The 12,900-nt window shown below is 42.2% G+C and overlaps 2 protein-coding genes across 4 annotated transcripts in view; both read left to right on the top strand.

Annotated features, from left to right (window-relative positions):
- Positions 1-9,818, top strand: part of LOC125152434 (zinc finger and SCAN domain-containing protein 4-like) — a 42,080-nt gene extending 32,262 nt beyond the window's left edge. For all 3 annotated transcript variants that reach the window (XM_047834366.1, XM_047834368.1, XM_047834367.1), the window contains exons 2-4: positions 7,740-8,203; positions 8,635-8,800; positions 8,892-9,818. In XM_047834366.1, the coding sequence (XP_047690322.1) occupies positions 7,808-8,203; positions 8,635-8,800; positions 8,892-9,634 (1,305 nt within the window). In that variant the 5' untranslated portion in view covers positions 7,740-7,807 and the 3' untranslated portion in view covers positions 9,635-9,818. The remainder of the gene's footprint in view (positions 1-7,739; positions 8,204-8,634; positions 8,801-8,891) is intronic.
- Positions 1-12,900, top strand: part of LOC125152410 (zinc finger protein OZF-like) — a 516,059-nt gene that overhangs the window by 291,305 nt on the left and 211,854 nt on the right. The gene's annotated exons all lie outside the window — the stretch shown is intronic.

Genomic DNA, 12,900 nt, shown 5'->3' with positions numbered 1-12,900 from the left:
TGCACCAGTTTGTACTGCCATCAACCACAGTAAGAGGGTTCCCCCTTTCTCCACATCCTTGCCTGTGCTGTTAATTTTAGCCATTCTGACAGGCATGAGGTGATATGTCATTGTAGTTTTGATTTGTCATGATGTTGAGCGTCTTTTCATGTGTCTCTTAGCCCTCTATGTCTTCTTTGAAAAATGTCTGTGTCTTCTGCCCATTTTTTAACTGGATTATATGGTTTTTTGGGTGTCACTTTTACATGTTTTTTAAATATATTTTGGATACTGTCAGATATGTCTATTTACAAATATCTTCACCCATTCTGTAGGTTGCCTTTTAGTTTTGTTGATTGTTTCCTATGCTGTGCAGAAGCTTTTTATTTTGATGAAGTCCCAATAGTTTATTTTTGCTTCTGTTTCCCTGGCCTCAGGAGACATATCTAGTCTAGTAAGAAGTTGCTACGGCTGATGTCAAAGACTTTACTGCCTGTGTTCTCCTCTAGGATTTTGATGGTTTCCTGTCTCACATTTAGGTCTTTCATCCAGTTTGAATTTATTTTTGTGTGTGGTGTAAGAAAGTAGTCCAGTTTTATTCTTTGGCATGTTGCTGTCTAGTTTTCCCAACACCATTTATTGAAGAGACTTTTATCCACTAGATATTCTTTCCTGCTTTGTTGAAGATTAATTAACCATTTAGTTGTGAGTTCATTTCTTGGCTTTCTGTTCTATTGATCTATGTATCTGTTTTTGTGTCAGTACCGTACTGTCTTGATTACTACAGCTTTGTAATGGAACTTGAAGTCTGGAATTGTGATGCTTCCAACTTTTCTTTTTCAAGATTGCTTTGGCTATTCAGGGTCTTTTGTGGTTCTGTAAAAATTTTAGGATTGTTTTTCTAGCTCTATGAAAAGTGCTGGTGCTATTTTGATAGGGATTGCATTAAATGTATAGGTTACTTTGGGTGGGAAAGACATTTTCACAATATTTGTTCTTCCAATCCATGAGCATGGAATATTTTTCCATTTCTATGTGTCTTCTTCCATTTCTTTCACCAGAGTTTTATAGTTTTCAGAGTACAGGTCTGTTATCTCTATGGTTCTTATCCTTTCTTTTATTAATGTGGTGTAGCATGTTGATTTGTGAATATTAAAACACCTTGCAACCCAGGAATAAATCCCACTTGATCGTGGTGAACGATTCTTTTAATGTGTTGTTGGATTCAATTTGCTATTTGAAAATTTTTGCATCCATGTTCATTAGGGATATTGGCCTATAGTTCTCTGTTTTAGTGGAGTTTTTATCTGGATTTAGAATCAGTAATGCTTGTCTCATAGAAGAGTTTGAATTTTTTCCTTCCATTTCTATTTTTTGGGATAGATTGAAAGGAATGGGTGTTAACTCTTTAAATGTTCAGTAGAATTCCCCTGGGAAGCCGTCTGACCCTGACTTCTGTTTGTTGGGAGATTTTTGATTACTGTTTCAATTGGTTTGTGGTATTGGTCTGTTCAAGTTTTCTATTTCTTCCTGTTTCAGTTTTGGTAGTTTGTACATTTCTAGGAATTTACTTATTTCTTCCAAGTTGTCCAATTTGTAGGCATATAATTTTTCACAATATTCTCTGATAATTGCTTGTATTTCTGTGATGTTGGTTGTTATTTCTCCTATCATTTGTGATTTTATTTATTGGGGCCCTTCCTCTTTTTTTGATAAATCTGGGTAGGAGTTTATCAATTTTATTAATTTTTTCAAAGAAATCAGTTCCTAGTTTCATTGATCTGTTCTAATTTTTTTTTTTTTAGTTTCTATATCATTTATTTCTGATCTAATGTTTATTATTTTCCTTCTCCTGGCTTTAGGCTTCGTTTGTTCTTTTTCTAATTCCCTTAGGTGTAAGGTTAGGTTGTTTATTTGAGGTTTTTCTTGCTTCTTGAGGTAGGAGTGTATGGCTATATACTTCCCTCTTAATACCACTTTTGATGCATCCCAAAGGTTTTGGACCATTGTATTTCATTTTCATTTGTTTCCATGTATTTTTTAATTTCTTCTTTGATTTCCTGGTTGATCCATTCATTGTTTGGTAGCATGTTGTTTAACCTCCATATATTTGTGGTTTTTCCACTTTTTCTTGTGGTTGACTTAAAGTTTCATAGTTTTGTGGTGGGAAAACATGCATGGTATGATCTCAATTGTTTTGTACTTCTTAAGCCTGATTAGTGACCTAATATGTGACCTATTCTGGAGAAGGTCCCATGTGCACTTGAAAAGAATGTGTAGGGGCACCTGGGTGGCTCAGTCAGTTAAGCATCCAACTCTTGATTTTAGCTTGGGTCATGATCTCATGGTTCATAGGTTTGAGCTCTGTGTCGGGCTCCCGCACTGAAAGTGCAGAGCCTGCTTGGAATTCTCTCTCTCTCTCTCTCTCTCTCTCTCTCTCTCTCTCTCTGTCTGCCCCTCCCATGATCAAATAATCTTAAAAAAAAAAAAAAAGAATGTATATTCTACTGCTTTAGGATGGAATGTTCTGAATATATCTGTTAAGTACATCTGGTCCAATGTGTAATTCAAAGCCATTGTTTCCTTGCTGATTTTTAGCTTAAGTGGTCTAAATGGGATATTAAAGTCCCTTACTATTTTATTATCATTTCATTCCTTTATGTTTGTTTTTAGTTGTTTTATATATTTGGGTGCTTTCATGTTGAGGATATATTGTTACTCTAGGTTTCTTTTGATGTCCGTTTGCGTGATAAATGTTTCTTCATCCCCTCACTTTCAATGTGCAGGTATCTTTAGGTTGAAAATGAGTCTCTTGGGGCGCCTGGGTGGCGCAGTCGGTTAAGCGTCCAACTTCAGCCAGGTCACGATCTCGCGGTCCGTGAGTTCGAGCCCCGCGTCGGGCTCTGGGCTGATGGCTCAGAGCCTGGAGCTTGTTTCCGATTCTGTGTCTCCCTCTCTCTCTGCCCCTCCCCCGTTCATGCTTTGTCTCTCTCTGTCCCAAAAATAAACAAACGTTGGGAAAAAAAAAAATTAAAAAAAAAAAAAAAAGAAAATGAGTCTCTTGTAGGCAGCATATCAATGGGTCTCATATTTTAATCCATTTTGATACCTTTTGTCATTTGATTTGAAGCATTTAGTCCATTTACATTCCGAATAATTGTTGATATGTATTTAGTGCCATTTTATTACTTTTTCTCAGTTTCTGGAGATTTTCCCTGTTCCTTTCTAGTCTTTGTCACTTTTGATCTTTCCCACTCAAGGAGTCCCCTTTAATATTTCTTGCAGGACTGGTTTAGTGGTCATGAACTCCTTTAGTTTTTATTTGTCTGGGAAACTGTTTATCTCTCCTTCTATTTTGAATGATAGCCTTGCTGAATGGAGTATTCTTGGCTGCATAATTTTCCCATTCAGTACATTGAATATACACTACCACTGCCTTCTGGTTTGCCAAGTTTCTATGGAGAGATCTGCAGGTGGCCTTATAGGTCTTCCCTTGTGAGTTAGACTCCTTTTGTCTTGCTGCTTTAAGGATTTTTTTCTTTATCGCCGTATTTTGCAAATTTAATTACGACATGTGTTGCTGTTGGCCTGCTTTTGTTGATTTTGATGCAAGTTCTCTGCGCCTCATGGATCTGGATGTCTGTTTCCTTTCCCAGATTAGGGAATTTTTAAGCTATTATTTCCTCACACAAACCTCTTGCCTCCTTTTCTCTCTCTTCTTTGGGACTCCTATGATATGAATGTTACTACGTTTGATGGAATCACTGAGTTCCCTAAGTCTATTCTAGTGATCTGTAGTTCTTCTCTTTTGTACTGTTTCATTATTTTTCATTATTCTGTATTCTATATTAATTTTCCCTCTGGTTCTTCCATTCTTGTGGTCATTACATCTAGATTGTTTCAAATCTGTTACTGTGTTTTTCATTTCTGTTTTTTTTTTTTAAACGTTTATTTATTATTGAGAGACAGACACAGAGCATGAGCAGGGGACCGGCCAAGAGATGGAGAGACACAGAATCTGAAGCAGGCTCCAGGCTCTGAGCTGTCAGCACAGAGCCAGATGTGGGGCTTGAACTCACAAACCGCGCACAAACTACGAGATCATGACCTGAGCTGAAGTCAGACACTTAACCGACTGAGCCACCCAGGGACCCCTTTAATTTCTGGTTTTTAACTTTTATCACTGTGGTAAGGGCTTCCCTGAAGTCTTCCATTCTTTTCTCATGCCTAACAAGTATCCTTGTGTTTGCTGCTTTAAATTCTCCATCAGGCATATTACTTATATCTGTTTCAATTAGATGTCTGGCCATGGGCTTTTCTTATTTCATTTGGGATGAATTACTTCATCTTGGACATTTTGTCTATGTCTCTGTCTCTGTGTGTTAGAAAAGCCTGTTTTGTTTTCTGGTCCTGAGAGTAATAGCTTTATGATAAAGAGGCTGTTTGGTGTCCAGGGGCTGACGCTTCAAAGAGTGTCCCTGGTGTGTGTGTGCACTCTGCTGCTGTGTTTTGGCTGCTCCGTCCTTCAGTCCAGTCATCTGCAGATGCTCTCCTTGCCTGCGGTGGGCAGTGTTTGGGCCTTGGCCAGAGTGTGGGGGAGTTTTAACTAGGTGTGTTCTGGTCTGATTGTTAAATGAGACCTGATGCTACTTCCACTAGAACTGAAGCCTTGCAGAACTTTCTGGTTGGGAATCATGGTGTGGGCAGGGGGTTTCTGCTGGTCTTCTGGGGAAGGGGCCCACTTGGCTGGCCCTGAGGCCCACTTGCCTGAGAAGGCCAATGCAGGCAGAGCACAGTGGGGCAGGACGTGATGGAAGTATGTTAGGCAGCCAGTGTCAGCATTGTCTGGGTTACTGAAGTTGGCTTATGCTGAGGGGCAGGGGAGGGAAATGGGCCGGTTCCTTTGTCCCTGGAGAGGGGTCTCCGCGTTTGCTGCTCTTTTTAGGAAGCACTCCCAGAAGGGTGAATAGTTTCCCTTATTGCATCCCAGTCGTTTTCCAGATTGATGTTTTCATACCGTCAGTCTCAAGGTTGCTTGCCTGCCTGGGGCCGCGCAGTGCACTTCGGGCTCTATCCCAGCCAAGCCTGCTGACTTTTAAAACTCCAGACTTTAGCGACCTGGTATGGCGGGGTCCTGTGCTGGTCTTCGAGGGGAGGGTCTTGCCATGTGGGGACTGAGGGAGGCTTGATGGAGGACAGGCACAGCAGAGTGCTGCTATGTAGAATTTGGAGCAAAGCAGGCTAGACAGCCAGTGTCCAGGTTAGTCACCCTCAGCAGGTGTCTCTGCGCCTATGCTGAGGGGCAGGGGAGGGAAATGGTGCCTGCCAGCTCTTTTGTCCCCAGAGAGGGATCTCTGGGAATGCCATCTCTCATGGATGGGCCCCAGGATGCCTGCCTTCTCTCCAGGAGTAGGGCAGCGCCCTCAGATCTCTATCCCAGCCAAGCCCACAGACCTCTAAAACGCCAGCCTTCGAGCCCCGCTGGTTGCAAAAACACAAAAATCAGCCCCTCCCACATTCCCAGCCAAAACAGCTTTGGGGAAGTGTTGTCCTTGTGCATGTGCACTCCACTCTTTCCTCTCCTCTTTCTCCATGACCGGGAAACCACCTCTCTGTACTTCCTACTTCCTGATGTGGCCTCCTCTCTCCCTCTAGTTGTGCAGTTTGTTCTTGCAGTCCTCAGGTCAATCTCTTGGGTATTCAGAATGATTTGATAAGATCCTCCTCCTACTTTGCCATCTTGGCTCCCCCACTCCTCAACCTATCTCATTTTATTCACCTTCTTTACTTTTTCTAATACCTTATTGTCTAACAATAATTGAAAGAACATGCTTTATACTAGATCATGGCCCTCACGTAATTATTATCACGTCAGTGTCATTTTTCACAAATCAAGTAACTGAATACATCTCAGTATTGGACACTATTCTGTTACTTTAAAAAAAATTTTTTTTAGCATTTTTTTGAAAGAGACAGAGTGCGAGCAGGGGAGGGACAGAGAGAGAGGGAGACACAGAATCTGAATCGGGCTCCAGGCTCTGAGCTGTCAGCCCAGAACCCAGTGCGGGGCTCAAACCCACGAACTGTGAGATCATGACCTGAGCCGAAGTCAGAAGCTTAACCAACTGAGCCACCCAGGCGCCCCTGTTCTGTTACTTTTTATCTGTCTATCTTTGTGCCACTATGCCACCATCTTAACTATTATAGTCTCATAATAAAATGTTATTTGGTTGTGTAAATCCTCCAAATTTATCCTTCAGAAATAAGTTGCTGATATATTAAATTTTTGCCTGTTGGTGTCCATGTCATTTTAGAATTGCTTTGTCAATTTCTCTCTCTCTCTCTCTCTCACATGCACACACACACACATACACACACACACAACATATTTTGGATTTTCCTTGGAATTGTATTGAATATATAAATCAATTTGGAGAGAAGTGACATTTTCTATAATGAGTCCTTCAACCAATCCATAAATATGGCTTTTCCTTCTCAATATTATTTTGTAGTATGTGTGTAGAGGTTTTAAATATCTTTCATTACATATGTTCATAGGTGTTTGATGTTGGTCGTTGAAGTGATAAAATTTTTACTTTAATTTTATCTGCTGTCTTATTAATAGAAATTTATTTTTGGAATATCGGCCTTGTATTGGGAACCTTGCTAAATTCACCTAGTCTACTATTCCTAGAATATTTTGGATTTTTCTTCAAATAAAATCAGGCCATCTATAATAGTTGATGTTGTCTGATCTTATTTCACTGATTAGGTACCAGTCAAATGTTACAAAGAGTTAATAATGGGCTTCTATTTCTCAATCTCAAGGGCAAAACTTTTTTTTTTTTTTTTAATTTTTTTTTTCAACGTTTTTTATTTATTTTTGGGACAGAGAGAGACAGAGCATGAACGGGGGAGGGGCAGAGAGAGAGGGAGACACAGAATCGGAAACAGGTTCCAGGCTCTGAGCCATCAGCCCAGAGCCTGACATGGGGCTCGAACCCACAGACCGCGAGATCGTGACCTGGCTGAAGTCGGACGCTTAACCGACTGCGCCACCCAGGCGCCCTCAAGGGCAAAACTTTTAAGAATAATTTTTGCTGCAGTTATGTTGTAAATGGTTTATCACACAATGGAAGTTCTCTTCTACTCCTAGTGTACTAAATATCTTTCTCAGGATTGAGTGCTGACTTTTATTACTTGTTTAATGTATCTACTGCTAAGATGATAGCATATTCTGTAAATTCAATAGTGTGATAAATTACATTCCTTTTTGAGATTTAACCCAAATTGTATATAAAAGCTAAAATCCACCAATTCGTGATATATTATTTTCCTTATATATGACTGAGTTTGATTTGCAGATATTAAGGATTTTTGCATCTATGCTCAAGAGAATTATTGGCCGGTAGTGTTTCTTTCTTTAATGTACTTGTAAGGTTTTATTATCAGCAAGGTTAATTAACTTCATTAACTAAAAGAGAAGTGTCTTTTTCTATGATTTTGGTAAGACTAGCATTATTTCTTTCTTAAATGTCTCAAAATTCACCTATGAAGTGATATGGGCCTGAAATTTATACTTTTTTTGTTAAAATTATGCCAGTGATGTGATTAAATATATATCTCTTCTATTTATAGCTTGCGGTTTTTAAACATCCGCCACTATGTAACATTTGACTGTTAGCTAACTAGCTAACTAGCAAAATAAGATGAGAAAATGTATCAAATATTATAGATGTCCCGATTTTGTCTTGAAACAGATCTCCAGAAACACAGGACTTCACAAACTGAATCCAGAAAGTTGAGTCTCTGATAAATATTACTAAGAATGGATTTAGATTTCAGAACCTCATTTCTGTGTGACCCATCCATGGATAACCTTGGATCAGGAAATAAAGACTTTAAACCCAGCCAAGGACCTGCTCTCCAAAAGGCAGAGGAGATCTCTGAGCTCCAGGACACCCAGCACAACTTATTTCAAAATGGCAACAACTCATTTGCAAAGCAGGAACTGCAAAGACTCTATAAATCATTTTACTTGTGGCTGCAGCCAGAAAAACACAGCAAAGATGAAATTATTTTTCAAGTGGTCCTGGAACAGTTTATGATCAATCGACACTGCAGTGATCGGTCTACATTGAAGGAGAAGTGGGAATCAGGTGGCAGAAACCTGGAGAAATTCATGGAAGGTCTGAGTGATGGTTGCATGAAGCCACCTGGCTTAGTGAGTACAAAGTTCTTCCCCCTGGAGTGAGGGTCCAAAAAGAGTAAGGAATAAGTAGTAGACAACAGCTGGAAGTAGAGAAGGAAGTTATTGTAGACCCAGTTATTAGTCAGATCACACTCTTCCTCACCAAGGGGAATCTTTACCAACCTATGTGAGCAAAAATAAAAAGTGTTACAGTCATTCCTTGTGGGACATATAGGAACCAATATATTAATTTATTTAATTGCATTTTATTGATGAGGTGGTAGGAACTCACTGAGAAGTTATCAGTTGGGAAAAAACCTCAAAGGTGAGGAGAAATGCCTTGACAAGAGCTGCCTCTTCCCACGGAAAGCCTTAGTATTCATCTTTTTCATTAGGGAAGACATACTAATGAACATTATATAACAGTGATCATTGGTTTGTTTTTGTTTTTGTTTTTGTAACAGGTCCACGTCCACATGCAGGGACAGGAAGCCCTCTTTTCTGAGAATATGCCCTTAAGAGAAGTCATTGTTCATCTCACCAAACAGTTGTCACCAGGAACCCCAACAGGAGAGAACATGGGGACACCGTCCTGTACTCCCCAGGATACTTCCCTGGCAACGGGACGAGGTGAGTGGGGCAGGCCGAGGTACCGGAGGAATGTTCTATGTGGACTTCTTCCTGGCTACAACTTCATTGAGTCACATTTTTGCCCTCACAGGAGATGAAGATAAAGAAAATGGTGGCAACATTGACCAAGTAAATGACGGTATTACTAGTCAAGGCAATGAAATCCCTTCCCTACTCATTATCCAGAAAGAGGGCTATCCTAGGCCTGAAGACGACAGTGTTTCTTTGAAGAATCCAGTCAGCTCTGGAAGAGCAGGTCTAGCTATCTCCAGGTCCCAGGAGGGGTGTCCAAAAGGACCCCCTTATCAAGATATCCTTATGGAGGTGGGACCAGGGTTTCTCTCTCAGCCAGTCAGGGTCACCCCTGAGCCTGTTCCTACCCACCAGAATGAGGGAATCTCCACATGTGAGGGACTCCAAGAAAGATCCCATGAAGCCCCCAAACCACATAGATGTGAAAAGTGTCCCAAGATCTTTAGGTATTTCTCTCAGCTAAAAGCCCATCAGAGAAGACACAATAATGAGAGGACATTTATTTGTGCCGAGTGTAACAAAGGCTTCTTCCAAGCATCAGACCTACACGTGCACCAGATGATTCATGTAAAAAAGAAGCCTTTCACGTGCAGCACGTGTGAAAAGTCCTTCAGCCACAAAACCAACCTCCAGGCTCATGAGAGAATCCACACGGGAGAGAAGCCCTACGCGTGTTCCCTTTGCCGGAGAAGCTACCGCCAGTCATCCACCTATCACCGCCACCTGAGGACTCACCAGAAAATGGCCTTCAAAAGTGCTCCTTCCACACCAGAAGCTTCCTCAGCTGCAGCCCCAATGTAATGTACACAAATGTATATGCAAGTATGTATATTTCCATCGTACTTCTCTGTTTGGAAGATAATTCCTAATTTCCTGATCGTATTCTCCATTTCCTGTCTTACTCCATGAAAATATAACTTTAAGGAGGTCAGGGAATTTGTTTGTTCACTGAAGTATTTCTGGTACCTAGAAAAATGGCTGCCACATTTCCAATGACCAATAAGTAATCTGTTGAATGAATGTGTAATATTGGTGTTTATTCCTTAAAATCCAAGAATGTTCAGCCCCGGCGGCTCCCATTGGTCAAGTGAGGCTTTCCCTCCTGCTCCCGTCCTCTGTCCACACTCTTTATCTCTTGTGGGCTGCATGCACCTAAAGACACTTTCCAGTGTGAAAGTGAACTTTTATATTTAAGTTATATAATCAGTTAATTTACTGGAAATGTTAATGGCTAAATGGACCTGCATAAGACTAAAAGTTGCAGAATGCTATTTTAGTGATAGAAACCAGAAAGGTAGAATGTTTTCCCCTTCATTTCTTCCAAAGATAGCAGGTATGGGGGGATAGGGTGGGAGTTATTTTCAGAACAGGTTTGAAAGTGTGGTTTGGGTAATAAGAAAGCTTTTTGTGCAACACTGAAGCAAAAGTGCACATGGTGACACGTTATTTAGGATACTTTTGTGAGCTATCGTCCTCCTGGAAATTGGAGTTTGGTACCCAAAGTGGGCCCACTCCATGGTGACTTAGAGAGTACACACGGTGGAGTTGCCACACACGGTCAACTTTATTTGTACAAACACGGACAGATCGACAATGATCCTCAGGTGTCCACCCAGCGTTTCTAGCCAGAGCTCGCGGTTAAGGCTTTCAGGGAATCTGTTTCTACCCAAGTCTTTGTAAATTTGGCACCGAAGGTTAAATTCCCAGCGTGAAAAGGTCAAAACGAAGAATTATGGGAGTTGTCTAGCCTGCGGCCCACGGTGCTCTCTGGGAAGCTCCCTCCTCGGTAGCAAAACCTGCGCAGGGATGGGACCTCTTTGGTTTGCGGAGGAAAGGGCACTCAAAGTGCTTCCCCAGGTAGCAGCGAGCAGGGGCGGGGTTGGAGGCGGCGGCTGGAGGCCCGGCGGAATCTGGGGGAGGAACTGGCCGCTGAAAGCCGAGGCAGCACCAGGTTCTCCGAAGACTTCTGGGACTTGTAGTCCTGACGTCCAGCGGCCCGAGGGTGGGGGGTCCCGGTCTGAGCTCCGGGTTAGCCTGTGTCTGGAATTTCTGTGTTCAGAGAAAGTCCCCTGGGTGTTTGGCGGCAAGGTAAAATTAGGATGTGCAGTGCGCCCGTCCGCAGGTCCTCAACTCTTTGCAAGGCCAGAGGTCCCATTCCTTGAGAATGACCCGGTGCCCCCCACCCTCACGCTCCTTCCATGGAGGAAGCCCTAACTCCAGGAAGACTCACAGGGCACAGGTCCACGTCCCCGGGAGGGCCTCGCTCCCAAGGTCGGGGCCCAGGAGCCACGGTCCGTGTGGACTCTCCTAGAGAGAAGCTAGTGAGGTCTTCTGCACAGACGGCCTGTGCTTCAGGTCCCCGCAGCCACGTGGGATCCGAGGTCGCACGTTGGAGGCGACAGCAGAGGAAGGGGCAGAGTCAGGTCGGCGGCATGGGGAGAGTTTGGGAGTACGGGCCACCACAGCAGGGATTCCAGAGGCCACGGTGCCACAGCACGGACCGCAACAAGCAACCAGGGGAGATACACAGACCGGAGGAGAAGCTTGGATGATGTTGGTACGCAGCGCGGAGCTCCTAACAACGGCCCGGGAGGCTCTCTCCCTGCCACTCCCTGAAGAGGTGAGTGAGTGGGGAAGACGGCAGCCAATGACCGAGGACATAGCTCTTCTAAAGTTTGCATCCATAAGTATTCCCAAGTATATGGGTGTGCATCTTGACAGGGGACAGTTTCAGAAGGTCCAGCTTTGTGTCCCTTATGACTCCGCCCACCGCCAGAGCAAATAACTGTCGAGATTTTCGGAATGCCTATACACTTACCTGAAGACCCTTGATGCTGGTACAAGCAAACGGATTGAGAGGAGAGAGATCACGTATTTCAGGGATATGCCCTTTATGACCCAGCTTTCCTTCCTGGTGACTGGAGAATATGATCTTTTATTTATTTATTTATTTATTTATTTATTTATTTATTTATTTATTTATTATTTATGTTCAATTTTATTTGCTTTATTATTTTATTTATTTATTTATTTATTTATTTATTTATTTATTTATTTATTTATTTATTTTATTATGTTATGTTATGTTATTGCCACTACGCCAGGGCTTCTTCCAAGACCTGAAGAGAGGGATGGTGAAATAAATGTAGCACTTTCAGGGGCGCCTGGGTGGCTCAGTCGATTAAGCATCTGACTTCAGCTCAGGTCATTATCTCACAGTTCATGAGTTCAAGCCTGGTGTCGGGCTCTGTGCTGACAGCTCAGAGCCTGGAGCCTGCTTCAGATTCTCTCTCTGCCCCTGCCCTGCTCACACTCTGTCTCTCTCTCTCAAAAATAAATTAAATTTAACAAAATGTAGCACTTTCAGATCATCTGGGTTCCTAAGAGGTATGGGAAATCCAGAATTTTACGTGCAACTAATTATTTCAGAGCTTTATTGAGGTGAGATCGACAGGCAATAAACTTCATATATTTTATTGTGCAATTTTATATACATACAATGGTGAAACTATCCCCATGATCATTGTGAACATCTATCACTCCCAGAGTTTCACCTGGCTCCTAGATAATCCGTCTCACCGTGCCTTCCATGACCACCCTTCCCTAGACAATCATTTGCTTTATTTCAGTATAAATTCGTTTGCCTTTTGTAGATTTTTTTTACAAATCATAATTCTCTTTTGTGGTTTATTTCATACCACATAATTATTTGAGATTCATTCTTGTCATTTGTGTGAGTGTGGGTTCCTGGGGGTCTACAGGAAGTCCAATCCATCTGTAGTATAGATTTGTAAGTCATTTTGAAACAACTCCTATTGTGCCCCTGTGCCACAGAAGGGAATGAATGCTTCATTATGGTGCATCCGGTCATCATGCACATGGAATTGCCCGTTGCAAGCAGGATTCTCTTCAACCAAATCATAAAGCCCAAAGGCCCTTGCTGTATTCCACTGTAAATTTAAAATATACAGGTCAGGGGCGCCTGGGTGGCTCGGTCAGTTGGGCGGCCGAGTTCAGCTCAGGGCATGATCTCGCGGTCAGTGAGTTCTAGCCTCGCGTCGGGCTCT

The sequence above is a fragment of the Prionailurus viverrinus genome, chromosome E2 (assembly GCF_022837055.1).
Source record: "Prionailurus viverrinus isolate Anna chromosome E2, UM_Priviv_1.0, whole genome shotgun sequence".
NCBI lineage: Eukaryota > Metazoa > Chordata > Mammalia > Carnivora > Felidae > Prionailurus > Prionailurus viverrinus.
The sequence above is the reverse complement of the archived record's forward strand: the minus strand, read 5'-3'. Positions and strand labels throughout refer to the sequence as shown.